We start from the raw sequence: 21,395 nt of genomic DNA on the forward strand, positions 1-21,395 counted from the left end.
AGGTTGAAGCTGTAGGACTATTGGTGCTTTCAGGTGCACTGCAAAATATTGCACATACATAGTACAGAATCTGCTTCTTCGTCTTCTTCTCCTTCTTTTGGCTGGTCCCTTTAGTGGTCACCACAGTGGTTCATCTGCCTCTTTCTCACTCTATCCCTCCATTCTTCCTTTTTGTATCAATCCTCTCTCGGTGTCCTCTTTGTCTACACCCATCAATCATCTCTGTGGCCTTCCTCTTTTTCCTCTGCCTGAAAACTCTAATAAATCCACTGTCATTCCTCTGCACATATCAAAACCTTCATAGCTTTGGTTCTGTAACTATTTTTCCAAAATGCTCAACCTGAGCCGTCCCTCTGATATACTCATTTCGGATCTGATCCATTATGGTCACTGAGTATCCTCAACTCTATCACCTATAGCTTGGCCTCCTGTGTTTTTGCCAGTACCAGTCTCCAAGAGATACATCATAGCAAGTCTCAAAACCATTTTGCAAACCATACTTTTCATATTAACGTTGTCGTATCATATGAACAGATTTTATTCATATATTTCAGACATTTTATTTTTATTTTGAGTCTATATGCGTAAACTAAAATAAATGACAGTATGCTCACCGTTAACACCTCTGTTAAAGTCTAATTTCACCATGTACTGTAATACACATAAACTGGATATACTGACAATTGCTGAGTTTCCGAGTACATGTGAACGCCTCGAGTGGCTCAGCCAGTCAGATTCAAACGTCTCCAACAGGAAACGAAGGAAGCGTCCTTGGAGATGTTGTTAGGAGTGTAACTTTCGCATCTTTCCCCTGTCTTTGTGCACAATGCCGCCGTCAAAGAACTGACTGCTAAGCGTTGCTTCCACAGAGGTTAATTTAAAGTTGGGAAGGTAAACGGCTCGGCTCTAATCTGCCTTCCAACTACTTAGCTTCCTGAGCTAACGTTACGCTAACGTGGAAATTAGCTGAGATGCTAACGTTAGATTAATTAGATTTATTTCGCTCCTTTTACTCCCCGACCCTAATTGCTGTCCTCAGCAAGGATTATATGTTGATTGTATGCTGACTGTGGCTTTAGCCCAGAAGCCCTTTTCCCCATGCTAAACATTGTTAGTCAGTGTACAACAAATATGCGACAAAAGTTAGCTAATGTGTAAATTTTACCCCTTTAGCTAAACGACAACGCAAAACCTGCCGTTTTCAAAAGAGATGTTGATGCAAACGGCGTCGCCATTGTTTTATAATATGTGCGTGAATTATGTTTTGTCTCTGCAGTAACCATGACTGCAGCTGCTCTCGTAGGAGACCAGCTGATCCTCGAAGAAGAATACGATGAGAATTATATACCCTCTGAACAAGGTACCCCAGCATCATTGAACAGCACAGTTGATGAGATTTAAACTGCACTGTGGCTTACTTGTGTTTATTCACACCTAAACGCTGAACTAATATTAGTCCGGAACATGTTGCATTCAGGTTCCATAAACAGAGCTCATGCAGAACTGCAGTGCTTTATGGCTTAAATTCTGGAGATTTCCAAAACTATGCTACATGATGGTGTATACTTTGCATTCAGCTCTTCTTCTTTTCTTCTGATCAGAGATCCAAGAGTATGCAAGAGAGATTGGCATTGACCCCGACAATGAGCCCGAGCTTCTGTGGCTGGCGAGGGAGGGCATCGTCGCCCCTTTGCCTCCTGAGTGGAAGCCTTGGTAAGTAATGGGAAAGCAGCCAGGGAGTGGACCTCAAGCACCAGAGATATAAGTCCAGTGGCGGGGGGCGGCTTACTGGGCTTAAGCCCGGGTTGTTTTGTCAGAAGCCCGGGGTCTTTTGGGGTGTAATTTTTTCATAGTTAGATGCCTGGCTGACAACTGTATAAAACAAAAACTACACACAATATTCGAAGCACATAGTGCACACTGTGGGAATTTACGACTGTGCGTAAATCCCCCCTAATATTGGTATGATCCGAGCTCAGACACTAAAACTGAGCCAGGCAGACAGAGGAGAACTGAAGTTCGATCAGGTACCAAAGCAAATCATTCGTACTGTACAAATAATGTAAATATGACGGTGTATCACGAAAGATTGATATCAAACTGATCACTTGACCCATATTACGTTACTTGCTCTTCGAGTGAATCAACAAATGGTGAAATGAAAAGCCGAACAACAACAATGCTGTTTCTTTAGAGACTCTTAGCTTACATGTATGTTTATTTCATATTTTCAGTTGTTTCCCTCCACGGCTAAATAAATCGGTTTCAGTAACGCACTGATATACAAGAATGGACATAAGGGGCTTCTTTCAAAGAAAAAACTTAGTAGTATTTTATATATTATGCTTTGTATGTTGTTCAGTATATTTCTATGCAAAACAAGAGGAATTTCAATACACAGCAGTATATTCACAGTTGAAACCAGATATTTACATACACTTTATGGAAAACACAAAAACATTTTTTCACTGTACAACATCAATTTAGAGTAAACTTGTTTTGTTTTGGATAAATAAATATTGAAATATCTTTTGAATTAGTTAAATGTCAGAATAAAGAGAGACAGAGCTTCTATTTTTTATCACTTTCATCAAATTTAGGAGTACATATACACTAAGTTTATTGTTAATTAATAAGAAAACTCCAGACGATTCTGTTCTGAGCTGAAGAAGCTTCTGATAGGTTAGTAGAGTCCATGTGAGTAAATTGGTGGCACACCTGTGAACGCATATAAGGCAAAACACAGAGCCTGTTTCTTTGACATGGGATAATCAAGAGATGTCAACCAAAACACCAGGAAAAGAATTGTGGAGCTCCATAAGTGTGGCTCAGTTTTGAATACAATTTGGTGCCATTTGCAATTAAGAAATACAGATAGAAAGTTAACAAATATGTTTTTTATATTTATCAACCTAAAAAAAATAAACATTTAGTCTGATTTGATGTTACAATTAAAAAAGTGTTTGTGTTTTGATCTGAAGAGTGTGTAAATATCTGGTTTCAACTGTATATTTGATGATTGTCAGCACAAAGAGGGAGAGAGAGGAACAGAGAGGGAGAGAGAGGAACAGAGAGGGAGAGAGAGAGAATGAGGACAGAACAGAGATGAACAAGAGCAGGTGAGACACACATGTTAGTCAAATGGTTGTTTACCAAAAGTATCACCGTATCATAGGTACTCATGTATCTCGTACCTAGTGTTTCTTTTTAGGTTTGTTATTTTTCAAATTCTACATTTATTAAGTTATGCAGGCTTGTTTGCACAACAAGGCTAAATTATTATATAAACTTTTCTGAATCTAAATAGTGGACTTTGGTAGAATTAAAAAATAATCGTAGTGCAGGTCTATGATGATTTTTAGTGCTACTATCATCTAGTTCTGATTCTGGTTCTGTCTTGGTTAAGTCCTAAGTAGTCCTGATTTTGAACTGTTGTAGTCCTGTTTTAATCCCGGACCAGTTCTGGGTCTGGTTGAATTGGGGTTTAGTCCTCGTGTCTTGATACAGCCCTGATTTTGTTCTGCCTTGCTGCTTAATTAAAAACCTAGTTTAAGGTGTCCTGCATATGTGATATATATTTTTCCCTATATGAAGTCATTCTTTTTTGAACAAAACTCAAAACAGAGCCTATTAATCTTTCAGTCATTTCTACCCCCCCCTCCAAAAAAAAATATCCCACATGCATACTACCCTTTTGGGCTAAGCCCCGGGGTTTCAAATGTCTGGCTCCGCCTCTGTATAAGTCCCCTTTCACGTATGCTCTGGCAAATTCAGGTGTTTTACAAAGTGTTTTCAAGGTGTGGATTATAGTGTAATTTCCAGCTAATTACAAGTGAGGGTCTGTTGTTGACAACTGAATGCCAAAGTGTGTAGCAACCATCTCTTATCAAATTCTCCAGGGAGACATCAGAGCTATTGACAAAATAATGCCTCTAACCCAGCAACACATGGCTTACAAAGCAGTTATTATTACTTGTAGATAGATGATAGATTAACGTAGCCATCCTTCTAATTCTTGGCTCATGTGTTTTATATAATTTAGCTTCATTATGATGTCCTCAATGAGTGGTGTTAACTGTAAGAATGGATTCTATGGTTTTTAACTGAATGTATTAACTAAACCTAAATAATTATTAAGACAGTTATAGCATAATAATCATTTGTAATGCTTAATGGACATAAAAATGTAGGAGGTGGGGTTATATGATCCATCCAGCACCACCAGCTTGTCCTCCTACAACAGGTTTGCTTTAGTTGTCCACACTGGTTCATCCCTTCAGTTTGGTAAGTGTTAATGGTGTTGTTGCACAAGGCCATTTTAAATAATTTCAAGAATGTCTGATACCTTCAAAGTAAAATTATAAAGAAATGTGGGGTGACTCAAGACTGAATAGAACAGTGAATGACTCCCGTTTCCTTTCTCCTTACCCACAGCCAGGACGTGACAGGGGACATCTACTACTTCAACTTCTCCACGGGTCAGTCCACCTGGGATCACCCCTGTGACGAGCACTACCGACGCCTGGTGGCCCAGGAGCGTGAGCGAGCTCAGCTCACAGCCACAGCTGGGGGCGCAGGAGCCAAGAAAGACAAGAAAAAGAAGAAAGAAAAGAAGGAGAAGAAAGAGAAGAAGAAGAAGGAACCATTCAAAACTCATGGGGTGAGTGGTTTTATTGATTTATTTTCTTCCTTCTTGTTTTAGACAAAAAGTTTATGTTTACTTATCGAGCAACATTGCATCTGAGTATAAGTGGACTGCAAATAAGATGTGTATAGATTGATTAAGTGGTTATAGGGACAAACGTGTATGTATATGTGTGTGTTCGTATTTTCACTACTAAAACTGTAGCCGAACAACAAACTACTGTTTGTTACTGGGTTATTAGAAGGTTTTCTGAGCTCATAAGGGTTAGCCTGTTGATTCTTAACGTTTGAAATTCACAACTCCAACCTCCATCCATCCAGCTTCTTTCACTTAACCATGCTGGAGCCAATCTCTTCTGCTATAGGGCAAGAGGTGGGCTACACCCTGGAAAGGTTGCAAGTTTGTCACAGGGCTGACAAAGAGAGACAGACAACCATTCATGCTCACATTCACACCTGTGGGCAGCTTAGAATCATCAACTAAACTAACCTATAGACAAAGGCCCCGGCCAGATGGTGCATTTGAACCCAACACCTTCTTGCTGTGAGATTAACCACTGCTCCACCGTCGTGTTGTGAGTGTTGTTGTTGTTGTTTTTTTTCAATTAGCCCTTAAAATGCTCAGATTTAGCCCGCCAAGGTCCTTTTATGCACACTTTGCAAAATCAGTTTCTAACATTGTGGACACTTTATCAATGTTTTTATACAGTGTTATGCTGCCTCAGTGTCTTCTGCATCTGCTTCTGCATAATCCCCACTGACTCGGTGTTGTAATCGGGGCTCTCTTGGGGTCCGGGCCATCTGCTGCAGAACTCTGTGTTCTCCCTGTGACTGAGAGAGTTCTTTATGTCACAGGCTGGAATTTTGGACTGCTGCAGAAGGAGTTGTGGAAATGTCTAATTAGTGGTATTACGTTATTAAAATATAAACATCTAAAGAGCTCAAATACATTTTCTTTCTACTGCAATATTAAAACTAGACTTCCATGTCAGAGAACACGATGCATTCCTAAAAAAGGATTTGTTGAAAAGCGAGAGCTCACATCACCGACTGCGTCTCTTCTCCTACAGGCCCTCAGTTCGTCTCTGGGACCTCTGCAATCTTCGCTTACCAGCCTGGCTCCCCTGCGAGGTCTAGATGCCCCCAGCCAAAGCGCTCTCTCTGGATCTGCCACTGCTCTGCGGGGGTCTCTCGGCAGCTCTGGGGGGTTGGAACCCCTCAAGAAACCCCTACAGGTAAAAGAGCCATCATGCTACGTTATGGATGAAATGTTGTGCTTCTCCCTTTTTATCCCATCTGAATCTCTTCCTTCCATTCATTCTTTTTCAGGCTCCTCGAACCAGTGGAGCAACCAGAATACTCGGCATCCGACAGGAAGAGAGAGTGTCATTTACTTTGCCCGATTTTGACAGTGATGATGACAAAATCTCAGAAAACGAGGTTGGTTTAGCTTCCTGTAGCTCCCAGGAAATACACTTCACGTCCTTCTGTAACCAGCGACTGTTCTTTCCAGCCAAGTCCTCATGATTCAGACAGACTATTGAAGAATCTCCACCTGGATCTGGATGCCCTCGGAGGAAGCCTAAAGTATGAGGTAGACAGGATTACTAGCTTTTTACTACTCTGAGTTATAATTTAGGCACAAATAACTGCATTGACCATTATGCACCTTCTCATTTATAGAAAGTATAATTATGTTTCCTAATTAATGGTTTATCAGTGTCAGTGTTAAAGTTAATGTTTACTGCAGGAAAGTGATGCCACTGGCGCAGCACCAGCTGAGGAGAGGACGGAGCCCGAGTTGCAGGATTTGGGCCTGTCTGGTGACCACAGCCCTGAACCGCAGTCACAACAAGTAAAAGCACACAACAGTGTCCACGCATCATTTCTCTCTTTCTCGCTCTCAACAAGTAAAACCTCTCTGCCACTTCTGCCCTCTTCACCTGTGTGTGTGTGTGTCTTTGAACGGCTGTGGTGTGTTGTTTAATGTGCGGCACATTCGAGGTATTATAATGATTGTTGTGTTTCTGTTTTTTAAACCAGAGATTTTGTACAAAGATCAGAATATGTTTGTGAAGAATGGGGGTCTCGGGTACCTTTCCTCTGGTAAAACTGCAGAGTGAGAGATTTAGAAAATACACAAACACTGCTGTATTTTCAGTGCCTGTTTAACTAGAAGTGTTATTAATGGGTATTGGTGCTATATTATTATAAGTGTTTTTATGATTACAAGAAGGGACTTTTCTTGTTGTCTTGTCTAACTGTGGTCTCTAAACCATATGTTTCTGCTTCTCTTGTGTTTCTTTGACCTTTAAACCTTTCACCTTTGCACTGTGACCCATGTGTGTCCCTGCAGCTGCTGTGCTGCTGGGATCTGTCCTACGGGCACGGCTGTTACTGTGTCTTCCTCTTTGTCCTTCTGTCCTCCTACTGCCACTGTTACTGCTTTGCTCTCTAAACAGCAAGAGCATGGGCCATCGCCATCAAAACTCATTCATGAATTTATTTATTTAAGTATATCATTCACAGTATAATTCCTTACCATCACCACTGAGCAGTTGTATTTATATCATGTAATTTAATAAGTCATATAAATAGTTTTTTTTTCTGAAATGTATATATAATACAGACACGGCCAGGTTTGTTAATCGGGCCAAATTAAATTTTAAAAAAGTGTTGAGGGATAAAATGCAATTTACTTACTAATGATGCACAAATTTGTGACACACTTTATTTCTATATTGAAAAACACAATCACCAAAAGGAGCACAGATGGCTTTCAAAGTTGAGAACGCGGGCACATCTTTGTTGCTTGAAGTCTGACAGACCTAATATGTGTGTAGTTTTTATGCCCTAAGCAAATGTGGAAGAGTTAGAGGTTAGAGAAGGGTCCATAAGTTTTTGGACAGTGACAGATACTTTGTAGCCTTTCCCTAAGGATAGTGCAACAGTTTCTTTTTTTATGGCTTTATTGGATAGTGAAGTGAAGACTGACAGGAGGGCCACGTTTCGGACTTGAACCCAGGCTGTCGGCTCTCAGCCGTACAGCATACGGTCGCCTGCTCATCCAACTGAGCTAAACGAATATTCTGTAAAATGTTCGACTAGCAAAAGTAGTCTAGTAGAACAGTGATGTGCTCTGTGGTTCTGAAAAAAATACAAAATTTGAGGATTTCATTTAAGATTTGATGCTTATGTGAAAAAACAAGTTTATAAAGCCACGCTTGGCTTCATGAAGTCAGACTCCTTCTAGTTTAGCTGGATGTTTCAGGAGGTTGAGTTTCCTTTCAAATAAAACCAGTTTTTCCTCACATGCCAAATAAATTAACACAAGTTGAGAAAATTGTCTCATTTCTGCTATGTGCTCCGTGCTCTTGTGCAGCATTTCCCTAGCAACAACTATTGTTGCCATGTGAGGTTAAAATGGACCCAAATGTCCAGCTGTGATGCCTCTGTCTTCATACTGGACTCGAGTTCTGAGTCTGACTGAGAAGCCGAGGGACGCTGTGTGCCCATACCCTGCTCTATCGTCTTTCTTGACTCTAATGGGGACAAAGTGAACATTATGTTGGATTGAGTAAGACTAAACTAGTAATTAAGTCTATTAGCTCATTAAGAAAGTGTTTGCAGAAGTCACAGGGAGCTGAAGGGTCATTTTCTCTTAGATGTCTCTATAACTAGATTTCTTTTCATGACTGGAGGAGTCGCCTCCTGCTGATTTATTTATAAGGAATGCCGGTTTAAGGCACCTTTGCTTCTTTTATATGCACCTTAGTGAATTATGATGCATGACTGATTTAAATGCTGAAGGGATCAATAAGGAGAACAACTGTGTAAATGCAGTTGTATCACTAGCTTCTTTACCTGTAGTAAACTTATTTAGACTTTTTTTTTCACCAAATCAAGGCTTGCACCCAAAGTCATAAATTTGGTGTGTTTTGGGGGAGAATAACAGAATTCCCTGTTGATTTGTCAGCGTAAAGGTGTACTGATTCAGTGCTGAAACAAGGAAATCACAGTCATAAAACACACCTGCTCGAACTATCCCCCGTGTTTGTGCTTGTGTTTGAATGTGAGACCCAGAACCACAATGTTTGTGTCTTTTGTTTGTGCGGACATGCATGTTCTTGTTTGGTGGATTTATTTTTATGTGCTGACTGCCTAACAAGGTGTGGGATGGATGGACCATTCTTCCCATTGTCTTCCACCCAGGATTCTCTGAAGGGTCGCCACAGCCACCTCTCTCCGCAGACAGGCAGTGGAAATCATGTCAGTGAGGAAGGGGCTGATGCTGTCACTCCTGATCCTGAACACTCTGCTGAGCACTCAGAAGAGGAGGTAGCAGAGGAGTTAAATGAGGCAGAGGAAGAAGAGCAGCAGGGTAGCACATTAGACAAAGATGAAAAAGGAGCAAAAGAGACAAAAGGAGATGTGGAAGGTAGACAGGAAGATGGAAAAAGCCAAGAGGAGGGGAAAGAGATAGAGGATGCTCAAAGGAAAGCGGCTGGAGAGAACAAGAAAGGGGAAGATGAAAATAATGAGCTAGAGGAAGAGTGCTGTGAAGATAAGGACGAGAACAAAGATGAAGACATAGAGAGGAAAGAAGAGCAGCAAAAAATAGAAGAAGAGGAATGTGAGGATAGTAGCAGTGAAGTCGTGAAGAAGTCCTCCAAAAGTGATCAAGGTGGAGAAAGTTGGGAGGAGGACAGAACTGACAAAGAGAGGGATGAGCTTGAGAGAACTGTAAGTGACGGAGGGCACAGTGAGAGAAAGGAAGAGGAGGTCGAGACCAGTAGCAAAGGAGGGCAGGAGGAGGAGAGCGATAAGGTTTTGGAGAGGTGCTCTCTAAGCCGGAGGAAACTGACAGAGAGTAATGAGGTGTTGGAAAGATGTGTACAGAGCGAAGGAGAAGACACAGAGAGGGGGGGAGTGGAGCTAGAGGATGACTCAGTTGGCCAGAGAGCATTAGACAGCAAGGAGGAGGAGGAGGAGGAGGTTATAGAGAGGTTTAAAGAGGAAGGGGCTTATGACCAACCAGCCAGTAATGATCGGAAGATGAAAAATGTGACAAAAAATTCTTCCCTTCCTGCAGAGGTAGGGTCCAATGTTGTGCCTCTGTGTTGCCTCTCAGTCTTAGTCTTGCTTGATTTTTGCAAGCAGGTGCATGTAGTAGCTCTCAGGCTCCAACTCCACTGCCTTAGGGGCTGCTACTTGCCCTGCGACTTCCTGCCTGGAAGTCTTCATTCACACACTGAATGATAAATCTGGCAAAAGGTCAATCTATCTGAGCCCCTGAGGATTGGATTGGAGCATTTTCCCATTGACAGTGCAGACTTATTAAGCTGACCTGACCTTAGGTTGCTGGTTTGAGTTTTCTGTTCAGACAGAACTGTCATATCCCACAACCTTGCCCTTCACCTGCAGAGTGTGCTTGCTTTAGTTGCACAATGATTTTGCAGTGTGCCTGCCTGCAGTCTGGCCTTGGTTGTGTTTGCATGTAGGCTGTAGCTTGGAATCACCCTTAGTGTCTTTCTGTGGCTTTGGTAGAGACAGCATGCTTGGATGTCCAGCGTTGCTTGTGGGCAGTTCAGTTGTTTAGACATAGGTTATCAGCGAGAACGTTACATGATCACTGTCTGTACTATTGCAGAATTCTGAAGCCAGTAAGAACATTGAGGAGGCGTCGTCCTCCATAGATAACAAGGTATGCACCCTAACTCATTCACCATTCAACCTACTGTGCTCAAAAAGCCAAAACAAACCCCCCCAAAATCCCCCAAGACTCTTTTAAATATGGCATGGTCATGACCTAAAAACCCGACTCATTTCATCTTAAAAGCCTCTTAAAAGCCTTTATGAGGTGTTACATTTTATTTATTTTAATAACAGGCTATGTTGACACTTTTTTTCTTGTGGTGTTCCACTGATAGGCAGGCTTGGACAAGTTATAATGGTCTAAAGGGTTCAGAAAATAAATGTCTTTTTCTGGGTTAGAATTTCAAAATCCAAAAAGCTTCCCTTTCATTTAACTGCATAAATCTCTTTTTATTCTTCCAGTGTAAAAAAAAAAAAAAGCAAAAATTTGCAGCTGCGACACATCTGATAAATGATTTTTAGATTTCAAACTCTGTCTTTCAGCTGTCGCAGAAGGCTCTGGACATCAACGATCTGTCTGATGCTGTCAGTCCGCTGGAAAAAACAGAGGAGAAGGAGGAGGAGAAAGGAGAAAAGGGGGAAAGGAAAGGAGGAGAGGGCAGCAAGAGGTGCCTTTGGTTTACATATTGGTCCTCAAAAATATCTGCTTTGTTGATTTTATGTGACTTTATCCTCTTAAGAAGTTGCACTTAGCACTCGGTCTATTTTGTTTTTTTTAGTAAAGAAACATCTACTTTTTACAACATTTACAGTTTATAAAGAAAGCTTTAGACTTATGCCCTTCTTGCCTGTTCATAGAATTATGATGAACAAATACAACACCTTTTAACTCTTTTGCTCTCATTCTTTTATTTTAGCCATGTGCTGGCCAAAGACAGAGACACATCCCCAGTGCATAAAGTTGACCGGCTTGTCCTTCACCAGTCCAGCCTTTCACCGTCACCCTCCATCTCCTCGCATTCAGACCAGGCTGTCACCCCCAGGCAAATGGCCCAGGGCCTCGGCGTACCTCTGGGATTTGAGAGGCCTGAAACTTCCAGGGGCCGACAGGCACGGTTTTTGAGCATCCAAGCTGATGGTGTTAAACGCTCCTTAAAAAAACAAGAGAGGGCTTTGGAAGAAGAGCCGAGAGGGAGAAGCCGGAAAGATGGGGAGAAGAAAGAGAGTGAGAAAGAAGAGGAAGAGGAGAGAAAGAGGCTAGAGAGAGAGGAGAGGAGTAAGAAGGAAAGAGAGGAGATGGAGAGGGAAAGGAGGAAAGCTGACCGAGAGATAGAGGAGGAGAAGGAGCGCATAGCTAAGGAAAAAGAAGAGAGGATTCGTCTCCTCCGGGAAGAGCTGAAAAGAGAAGAGGAGGAGGAGGAAGAGAAACTGAGGGGGGAGACTGAGGAAAGACTGAGGTTGGTAGGAGGTCAAACTCAAAGACAGCACCTTTAAATTTGTTTTTGTACTGTGTTGTGTACTTCCTGCTCTTTATTGTTATTATTTCATGAGGTGTGAATCCGCGAATTGATGAAGCTCCTTTGCTTCCAAAGGTTTTTTGTTGTTGTAACTACATACACAAATGCTTCTGAATTTACATGCCTCTCCCTCAGGGCTTTACGGCAGCACCTCCTGTCTAGAAGGAGAGAGGAGGAGACCAGGCTGAACGAGGAGTCTGACAGAATGTTGGAGGAGCTCAGAGAGTCTACGAAGAGGGAGAGGGAGCAGCAGCAACACAAACTCAGGTCAACGCTTAACACACATCAGCACAGTCGCCCCTAAAGAAGTGAAAAAACACAATCCCTGTATTAACATTAACATCTGCGTCGTGTGCAGGGAAGAGAGTGAAGTCCTGTTAAAGGAGGTACGTGTCACTCTAGAGGAAGAGCAAACTGCAGCGCGGGAAAGACTGGAGGCCCAGAAGACACGGGACATCGAGCGACTGAAGGCGGAGTTAGAAGAAGAGCTGGAGACAGAGAAGAAGAGGCTCCAGAGAGAGAGGAAGGAGAAACTGGACTCTCTGAAACAGGAGGTAACTGTTGATGCTGCTGATTTTTTTTATCCTCAGACAGCTTGTCTTTATAGGGATATTTAGGTCAGATAAATCACAGTGTTCACTGGACTAAAGAGGAGGGGGACCATCCAACTTATTACTAGCACTCAGTTCAAAATCCTGCATCTGTGATGGAATGAAATTAGAGCACCACATGCTCCCATCCAGATTCAGGGAAGGCCTTTCATATTTCAGCAAGACAATGCTAAACCGCATACTGCATCTGTTACTGCAGCATGGCTTCATGCTGCAGTAACAATGCTAGCCTTTCACCATCCTGAAACATTTGACACATTATGAAGCAGTAAGACAAAGAAGACCCTGGACTGCTGAGCAGCAATGCTCGAACTTTTAAAATAAAATGTTAAGTGACATGTAACGCATGAGGTGAGAGTTCTCTTACTGTGGGGGCTATATTTTGATAGCTGCTTTAATAATTATAGAGGCCACATCCTGTATGTAGTTATGAGAAGGTATCCCTTTAATAGAATCCTATTAAACTAACTGTGTGTCATATACCTGTCTGAAATAAAGTACACATTTGCTTTTATATTGTGATTAATCTTGTCTCCATGTGGGAGATCATTTATTATAGGTGAGGGAACTCAAACCCGGGGCTGTTGGTGACAGGTGACAGGGGCGGATCTAGAGGAGTGGCATGGGGTTGCATGTGCCACCCTAAAATGATCCCTTGCCACCTCTAGTGCCACCCTAGTTTTGCATATGACGGTGTTGTTTATTAAGATAAGATAGCATTAACACTTTGAAGGTGGAATGAAGGTGACTGTTCTTAACACTGTGTGTGCTGCACCTCTGAATTGCAGGACCGGCATGTGATTAAGCTGACATAGCAACAAGCTGGAGCCACGCTGAGTCTCTATTTCAGCTTGTGTTGAAAGTTTGGACTTCAAAGTATACATCAGTTTTTAAATTTTAGTGACAGGCCACTAAATCCAGACTTCTGATTAAAAAACTATATTTTTATATGTATTTCTTTATTATACAGGCTATACAGTACATAAAGTCAAAATTCACGTGTTATGTAACTGAAAAGTTTAATTATGTGAGCTACAGAAAATAACTAAGTTATAGACTATATTTATATGAAACATGTGTATACTTACTGCATTTAAATCATTTTAACCGTGTGTAACACCTGCATATGTGTTTCAAAAAAGGCTTAGATTTTGCCATCCCATTTGATTTCCATGCCACCCTACGAAACTTTCTCTAGATCCGCCCCTGATAGGTGAAAGTTTTTTTCCTATCTTGATTTATTAAGATTGTTATTGCGATTTATAGAAAAGTGATCATACACGTTCTGAAGGAAGCAAATGTATTGTAGCTGCTTTCATGGGAGAAATCAAGATTAAAGTTGGGTTCAGTAAATAGTCAAATATTGTCCTTGTTATGAAGCAATCTGGACTGAAAAACAAACCACTGACTCACACTAGATGCTGGTAGGTTAAACCTGGATGTTTGTTGTCTTGTGTAGTGAAAGGACTCCAGAAGTCAGTTTTGTTGTGACCTAGTCCTTGTAACTCCATTTCTAGTTAGACTTGTCACTCAGGGCAAGAATTCTTGATCACAGTGGTACTAACATACCAACATATTTTATGTCCATGACCTAAAGTCCTAAAGTGTCTGCGTCACCATACAGTTGTAGCTTTGTTTTTTTTAGTTTTTGTAAAGACAGACATTGCCAGGATCTAAATGGTCTCAGTTTAAACTGCCAAATGATCTTTGTGGTAGTGTGATATACTAATGTAAACATTAAAACCAACCGATCCATGGGTTTGCTTTGATAGTACACGAACACAACAAACACGGATTAATGATCTGTCTGTGTTTGCACTTTTTTGTGTGTATAAAGGTCAGAAGCACAGAGAGGAGGAGGGAGCTGATGATGAGTCCGCGGCCTGAGCTGCAGCTGGCCGAGTACCACCGCGAGGTTAGAGGACACATTTTTATACAGCATTGAATCACTAGTAGCATTAGAATGGGTTATAACTTCTTTTTAAAAAATTTTCCTTCCCCCTTTTCTGCACCGCTGCCCAGCTGACCGATGTGCTCCAGGAAGTGCGAGAGGAAGTGCAGCGGGATCACGAGAGGAAGCTGGAGCAGCTGAGGAACGACCACAGGAGAGAGATGAACAGCATAAGAGAGAAATATCTAGACGAGGTCAGGGAGCGTTTCAGATTTAGTTGTACTGTAGATTCTTATAAACATATAGCCAAACTTTCAAGTAAGAAATGATCTTCAGACTAGAGCCTGGCTGATATTTTTAAGACCGATACCGATTAAAAAAACTGTTGTTTCAGCCGATATTCACCAAACATAACCAGATTTCCACATATGGTTATTTATAAGTGCTTAATAAGATACTGAATGATTTGTTTATGCTCGACCCGACTCTGCTCCTAACATCTGTTTCCAACCAAGCTTTTTGCCAAAAGGAAAGTTGCAGAGTGCCCTCTGGTGGACAAAGTATGCAACATCAACATTCATAACATGGTTGAAGGATGTTTCTCCTTCCTTTGTACATAAATGTCAGCAAATGGCTAATATCAGTCTGATTGGCATATCAGCATTTCAGACTGCTCTAAAGAGGCAGTTTATTTCTACTCTTGGCTCCAAATGATGTTAGTAAGTGCAGATTTCCTTAATCTGGCCAGCTCAGGCATAGAAGACTGACTCACCTGCTGTTTCCATCTTCTGTTTAAGAGGAGTCGGTCAGATTCAGTCAGGGAGAACTTTAAGAGGAGCTAAATAACTTACTCTAAGAGAGGCTGTGAAAAAAACAATCTGGAAATGCATATAACAGGTCTGAATCTAGGAAAAGAGAGACTGAGCTGTTAAAACAACACCACACATGCTTTGGACTTTAAAGTAAAGAATAGCTTTTCTCACACGGTGTCACGTTTGTGTTTAATTTTAAACAGTGGACTAGTATCACAAGCTTTTGCCTCAAGGCTTTTTTTGTAAACAAGCAGGATACTTACTATCAGTCACGTCATTGTGTCTGTGTCCTAGGAGACGGCTCAGAGGGAGCGCTTGCTGTCCACTCTGCAGGAGGACAGAGAGCGATTGCAGGCCTCACATGCTGTCCAGCTGGAGAAGCTCCGCTTACAGCTGGATGCACAGATACAAAAGACTGAGCTGGCACACTCACGCAAGGTAAGTCAGGACAGACACACGAATGCTAACTCTGAGGTGGGGTTTACATAATATTTGCTAAGCTGTGCCAAGGAAGGGTAAAGGTTAGCCTTTTCTAAAAGGAAGTCATCTTATCTCTTTGTGTAGGAGTCAGAGCTGCAGGATTTGGGGGATCAGCTGGAGCTGAGAGCCAAAGAGCTGAAGAGCCAGGAGGCCATGCTGCAGACCAAGGTCCGTTTTAAACAATATGTGCTCTGTTAAGAGGTATCTGAACCACATGGACTAATCAATTTCTGTCTCCTATCAGGCAGCAGATCTGAAGAGGAGGAGGAAGCTGCTTGGACAAGAGGAGCAGGAAGTGGACCGACAGATAGAGGTGTGAAGCCATGCTCTCTCCTAATGAACAGATTTTATTCACTTGCTTTGCGATCTGCCAACTTTCCTTTTTTCCTCCGTCAGGCCTTACCTCGGCTGATCCAGGAAAGAGACCGGCTGAGAGAGGAACTCGAGAGGATGAGAGAAGAGACAGCCCAAGCCAGAGAACTCATCAACAGAGCCAGGGAGGAGAGGAGTGAGGCCAAGGAGAAGGAGGAGAGGCTCAGGGAGGAGTTGGACCGAGCCAGGGAAGAGAGCAGGAGAGCCAGGGAGGACAAGGAGCACCTGGAGACCAAGGTGGCATTGCTGCAGGAGAGATGTGACCGCCTCAGCCACAGAGTCAGGTAGAGGCTTCCTACACTAATAGCTTTCAAAATAAAAGCTCTGATTGGTACTCATAGATTTGCCTCAGTATTAAATGACAGAATGACTGTCGCCTTGCATATGTAGAATTGTCTTGTTTTGTATTTGTTTAGCTTTTTTAATGGCTTTAAATATGATTCCATGTGAAAAGTCTGCTGTCGTTTTCTCAGTGAGCTGGAACGAGGTGAAGGGGCGAGCACGTCCGCGGAACAAGAGCAGGACAGAAAGAAGAAGGCAGAGAAGACGCCGCCGCCCTCCAGTGACAGAAGAGACACATCACTACATGTAGATGACCTGGAGGAGCCGCCTCTTTCCCCTGTACCTGACAGCAACAGCAGCATGGATGAGTAAGGGGAGCACACACACAGTACCAATCACAGAATAAACAGTTATAAATTTTCAGGATTAGGGGTTTGTTTATGGTTTGGTACTTTCCAGCATTTTGTTCTTATCATTTTGTCAATCTAAAAAAATAGCCGAATCCTAAAAATCGAAAAACCTTTGAGGTAGACTACTCCTAATAAGATGACAGATGCTGTGAAAGCAGCGCTCCTCCCGGATCTGACATTACAGATTTGGGTTTTTTTCATTGTTACCCCTCTTATGCACTTGTTGTTTATGTCCTCAGTACTAAATCAGCTAAAACTGACTACCGTAACAACCCCCCCTGCTACTTAACTAACAAGACCAATACCAGAAGTTTAAGTGACTTGATGTTGTACTGATTAAAACTCTTCCTTTCATTGTTTTGAAGCGTGCATGTTTCTAGTTCTAATGTTTGTATGATAGAAATATCAAAACATTCGAGTTTTTGGTGCGTGTCTACCTTCAACACTTCCCATCCCCACACCTCTACGTGTCCAGATTCCGGCGGTACATCTCCTCACATGGCGCTTCCATCCAGAAGACCAAACTCTTCCTGGAGAGAGAGAGCAGCCGGCTGATGAAGAGGCAGGCGGCCCTGCAGGCCCACCCTGCTCAGGGAGGAGCGACCGAAGAGACGATGATAAACCTTGAGCAGGTAAGGGGAAGCCTCACGTGTTAAACCTCAATCGGATTTTTTTTTTTTAAACAAGATGGGAATTTCCCCTCCCTTTGTCAGGAGGCCAACAGTGTGGCGGAGCTGGAGCGGACGGTTCAGAGAGGAAACAGTCTCCTGCGGAGGAAAGAGGAGCAGCTTCTGCAGCTAGAGAACTCTATAGCCAAAGAGGTCAGGAGGTCATCAGCATGTATTTGTGCTCTTCTGTGAGCTTGTTTAAAGTCTCACTTGGAATGAGCTTGTGTAATCAGTGTAGAAGGTTATATTGACAGAGTAAAATTGATGAAAAGCTATAAAAATAAGCAGAACATTTAGCAGCATGGTACCTTTCTGCCACTCAACACTTTATATGCAAGGATGAAATGTGTCTCAGTGGATTGGAAATATAACCTGGATTAGATTTGAGGTGTAGCAGAAGGGAATTCACACTTTTAATGGAATGTCGTGATGACTGTAACGCCCTGGTGCTTTTTCCACGTAGCCGCTGTTTGAGGATTTGTCTCGGCTCGCCGGAGGAAGGAAGGTAACCTTTGATGTGAGTGAGTCAGACCTCAGCAGCACCGTGGAACCGCCATATGGGACAGGTAATGCATGCTCGCCAGACAATGAACAGGATTTTCACATTTCAGTCTAAATCCAACATGTGGGCTCTGCCAGTTCACCGCTTGGGGTTCAGCATTCGCCTTTAACACTGAGTGCTCAGACTGAGTGTCAGCGCTCCTGGAATATGTGTCAGTGTTACACAGCCTCAATAAAGTCAAAGTTATCAACAACGCACCCTGTAAAGGTGTAAAAAGACCGATTTTGTCAATGCGCTTTATTTTTCTTGCTTCTGGTTTGGGCATCTGACTGGGATTCCTCCTGGACTCCTACAGCTGTACTTTAGCTGCTGCCCCCACAAACAAGCCCTTGCTAAGGCAAAAGAAGATGGATGGAAGTAACATGTTCCCCTGTAGCTATGGGCTGAGAGTAAAGCCCCTTTCAAAGTATACTGAATTAGCAGATCTAAGGTAACCTATACCATACTCTGATTTATGATTGGGGACTATAAGTGGCCCTTTGATTTGTGTGTCAGAGCCAATGTTTCTGTATATAAACTTCACAAATCAGCTGTTAATAGACAATCATTTTGGCTCTAGTGCGTCCCCAGAGAGCCGCTCCTACCAGTTTGAAGAACTCACCTGTTGTATTTTCTCTTACCTCTGCAAATCTACACTCTCCTCCTCCCTCTCTCTTCAGGTGATATTCCCACTGTTCCAGCCAAAGTCCAGGAATTAGCAGAGTCACTGCAGCAGATCTCAGGCCAGCTCAACACCGTCCTGGGTGCCTTGGGTTCGCTGACCCAGCAGCAGAGCACCACACCTTACGCAGCTTTCCCTCCACCTCTGTCTCATCCTCACTCCACTCTAGCTCCTACCTCCTCCTCATCAGCTCCTGTCATTGCTCAGATGTACAACCTGGGAACCAGCTCCTTAGCCTCGCCTCCTCCTCTGGAGAGGCCCTCAGAGCCACCGTGGAGCTGGGCGACTCAGAGCGGCCCTGCAGCCTCCCCACTCTTCAGCACGCCCATCAGCAGTGAGCTGAGGGCATCCAGGGACACCCTCAACAGCCGCTGGAGCCAGATATTCCCTGGTATGTTGTTGGATTAGTGGTGCACCAACAACAGCACTCGTTGGGGGAAAAACAAAACAAAGTTGTACAAATTATGTCATTGTTCTCTTGTCCAGGAGCAGCTGTTGCCCCGCTCGGTTCCAGCACAACAAGACCCTCCACGGCTTACTCATCATACACTCCTCTGAAGTACTGCAACCTACAATACACCTTTAATCAAGCCTGTGTAGCAGATTCCACACAAACGCTGTTTTAAGTGTACTTACGGTAACTCCTGTGTGTGTCTCAGTGAACACAGCCGGGCGCTTCACTCCACACCGAGATCAGCTGAGATGGACGGCCAAAGGCTGCAGGGGCTGATAGACGGCAACAAGAGGTGGCTGGAAATGCGCAAGAAAGACACCAGCATGTATCCTTCCATCACTCTAACACACAGTCCATCCTCTAGTTCTCCTTTATTTCATATAACTTCCTTTTTAAATTTTTACTTTGCAAACATCTCTAGTCTAAGTTCACCTTGGGTTGTACCTGCCATCTTTAACTCCACCGTTCAGACCGCTGTTCACCCGCTATCAGGCTCCCTCCTCAAAGAGCGGGCTGGTCCAGCTGGGCCTGGATGACAACAATCAGATCAGAGTCTATCATTACTGACAACATGATGCACGGCCTCCCTCTACCGAGACCGTTACCGAGGACTTTGTATTACTGACTGTGACACGTCTGCATTGTGATGTTTACATTCCTCCTTCTTCTTCTTTTAAAATTAAATATAATTAATATAATTAAATATGTCGGTTCAGAAAATTTTCAGGGATCGTTCAGCTTCCTCTGCTCTTCCCAGAGGAAGAGCTCACTCTAGAGGACATGGCTGTTCATTCAGGGAGGTTACATATCTGAGAGGGCTGAGGACTTTTATCCTCCAACACTAGAAACTACTTTTATTATTTTTTCAGGCAAACAAATGCAGGGTTAGAGGTCCATGCCAGAACTTATCCACTCTGTGGACAAAAGCTGTAGTTCACTTGTGTCGGGTTGGGTTTTCCTAATAAGTATAAGACAATCACAGAGAAGTGTCCTGTGCGATTTCTCTATTGCTGAAACCTTTCCTTCCACAACACGGCCTGATGGAGGTTAACCGTTTATGTAATGCACTTTTTAACAGAGACTGAATTTCCTGTTGTTTTTGTAAAGACAGTGAAGCCAATCCACTTTGAAAAATGTTTTTTAATGTCCAGTCTCCTGGTGTTTGCATATCAGTAATAGTGAGCTGTCGACTAGTTGTGCCTGTTACATATTTGTGTAAATATTGTATTTTTCTATGAAATATTTTAATAAAACATTTTTAATGTGCGAATGATTTCCAGTGGAAAAACTTGTGGTTAAATTGTGAGCTGCTCTAAATTGGGCTCAGTAATTAAGCCAGGTTACTTCTGAATGGCTGCCCCTCTCAAACAGAAGATCCAAACAGCAGGTGGGTGGAGCTGTTGTGCCCCAGATGATCTTATCAAAGCCAAGTATTGGAAAAATAGACCACACTTCAGAAAAGACCTTTATTGAGTATCCTTTCACTGCAATGCCTGACAATAAAATTCATTTTTTGTAGAGTGCAAAAATACCTTTAAGAGTCACACTTAAGGGCAGTTACAAGTAAATACAATCATGTCTTCATGGATATTCCCTCAAGGAGGAGGACGGCTAGCTTGCAGATCTGACCAATCAGAACACAGTATTGTGACTACTATGATTAGAACATTGAAGGCCACAGACTGGACAGGATTCATCTTCCCGCAATTATTTTTGAAAACACGCACGCACGCACGCACACACCTGTACAAACACACACAGCATATAAACAGGCTACAAACAGTAATTAAAATACATTGCTGACTTCCAGGCCAAATGTAATGCAGACAATAGAAAATAAGTTAAAGTGGACGAGTTTCGTGTCAAGCGAGAATGCACACCGTTAATCGTCAGCAGTAAACGGTGCTCACAACAGTTACATCGATGATGGCAGCGAGAGGACGAAACACTTCAGCATCGCTCGACGACGTTCCGGCTTCTATTGGCACATTAGTGTCCACGCAGGTAGAGGGAGGGGCCTGTTGCTCCTCCCCGACTCTCCACGAGGCAGAGAGGTGCTCATCGACAGCCCAGAAACAGGCTACTGGCTGTGCTTTTTGAAAAAGATGGAGGGGATGCAAACAGACAGGGTGATAAGGCAGAGAGAAAGAGCAGAGCTCTTCGCAGATCTGGCAAATCTAGAAGACGTAGATTTTGTCTCTCTGGACGGTGTCGAGGTCGTCGTCCATGGTCAGGAGGACCTGAGGGGATATTAAGGTTTTAACGCCTCATTCTAGACCAACTGCATATCCTGCATGTTTAAACAAACTTAAACATGACTCATAATACCAAGAAGGATCCAAACATGGCGATGGAGGACAGGAAATGCCAAATGTCGTGGTCGTCAAAGAATGATAGCAGGATGCAGTCCCTGTTGTGCTCACGAGACTCAGCTGG

At 42.8% G+C, this 21,395-nt stretch overlaps 2 protein-coding genes across 2 annotated transcripts in view; one reads left to right on the top strand and one right to left on the bottom strand.

Annotated features, from left to right (window-relative positions):
- The first annotated feature begins 716 nt into the window (after positions 1-716).
- On the top strand, positions 717-20,247 carry cep164 (centrosomal protein 164). The gene is made up of 29 exons (XM_005746731.1): positions 717-891; positions 1,277-1,360; positions 1,602-1,713; positions 4,435-4,660; positions 5,715-5,879; positions 5,974-6,084; positions 6,158-6,238; positions 6,395-6,499; positions 8,857-9,738; positions 10,295-10,348; positions 10,783-10,907; positions 11,157-11,464; positions 11,531-11,696; positions 11,892-12,023; positions 12,115-12,310; positions 14,205-14,282; positions 14,390-14,512; positions 15,365-15,508; positions 15,635-15,718; positions 15,795-15,863; positions 15,947-16,206; positions 16,396-16,572; positions 17,090-17,246; positions 17,328-17,435; positions 17,746-17,848; positions 18,504-18,896; positions 18,992-19,064; positions 19,165-19,284; positions 19,430-20,247. Exons 2-29 carry the CDS (start codon positions 1,282-1,284, stop codon positions 19,524-19,526), a joined length of 4,728 nt encoding a protein of 1,575 aa, XP_005746788.1. The 5' UTR covers positions 717-891; positions 1,277-1,281; the 3' UTR covers positions 19,527-20,247.
- A 164-nt stretch (positions 20,248-20,411) lies between these two features.
- sidt2 (SID1 transmembrane family, member 2) overlaps positions 20,412-21,395 on the bottom strand; it is a 17,608-nt gene continuing 16,624 nt past the window's right edge. Inside the window, exons 26-27 of the mRNA XM_013914272.1 lie at positions 21,288-21,395; positions 20,412-21,199 (exon numbers count right to left, since the gene is read on the bottom strand). Coding sequence (XP_013769726.1) covers positions 21,137-21,199; positions 21,288-21,395 — 171 coding nt within the window. The 3' untranslated portion in view covers positions 20,412-21,136. The remainder of the gene's footprint in view (positions 21,200-21,287) is intronic.

This window comes from Pundamilia nyererei, unplaced genomic scaffold (genome assembly GCF_000239375.1).
Source record: "Pundamilia nyererei isolate P.nyererei 1_Seehausen unplaced genomic scaffold, PunNye1.0 scaffold00182, whole genome shotgun sequence".
NCBI lineage: Eukaryota > Metazoa > Chordata > Actinopteri > Cichliformes > Cichlidae > Pundamilia > Pundamilia nyererei.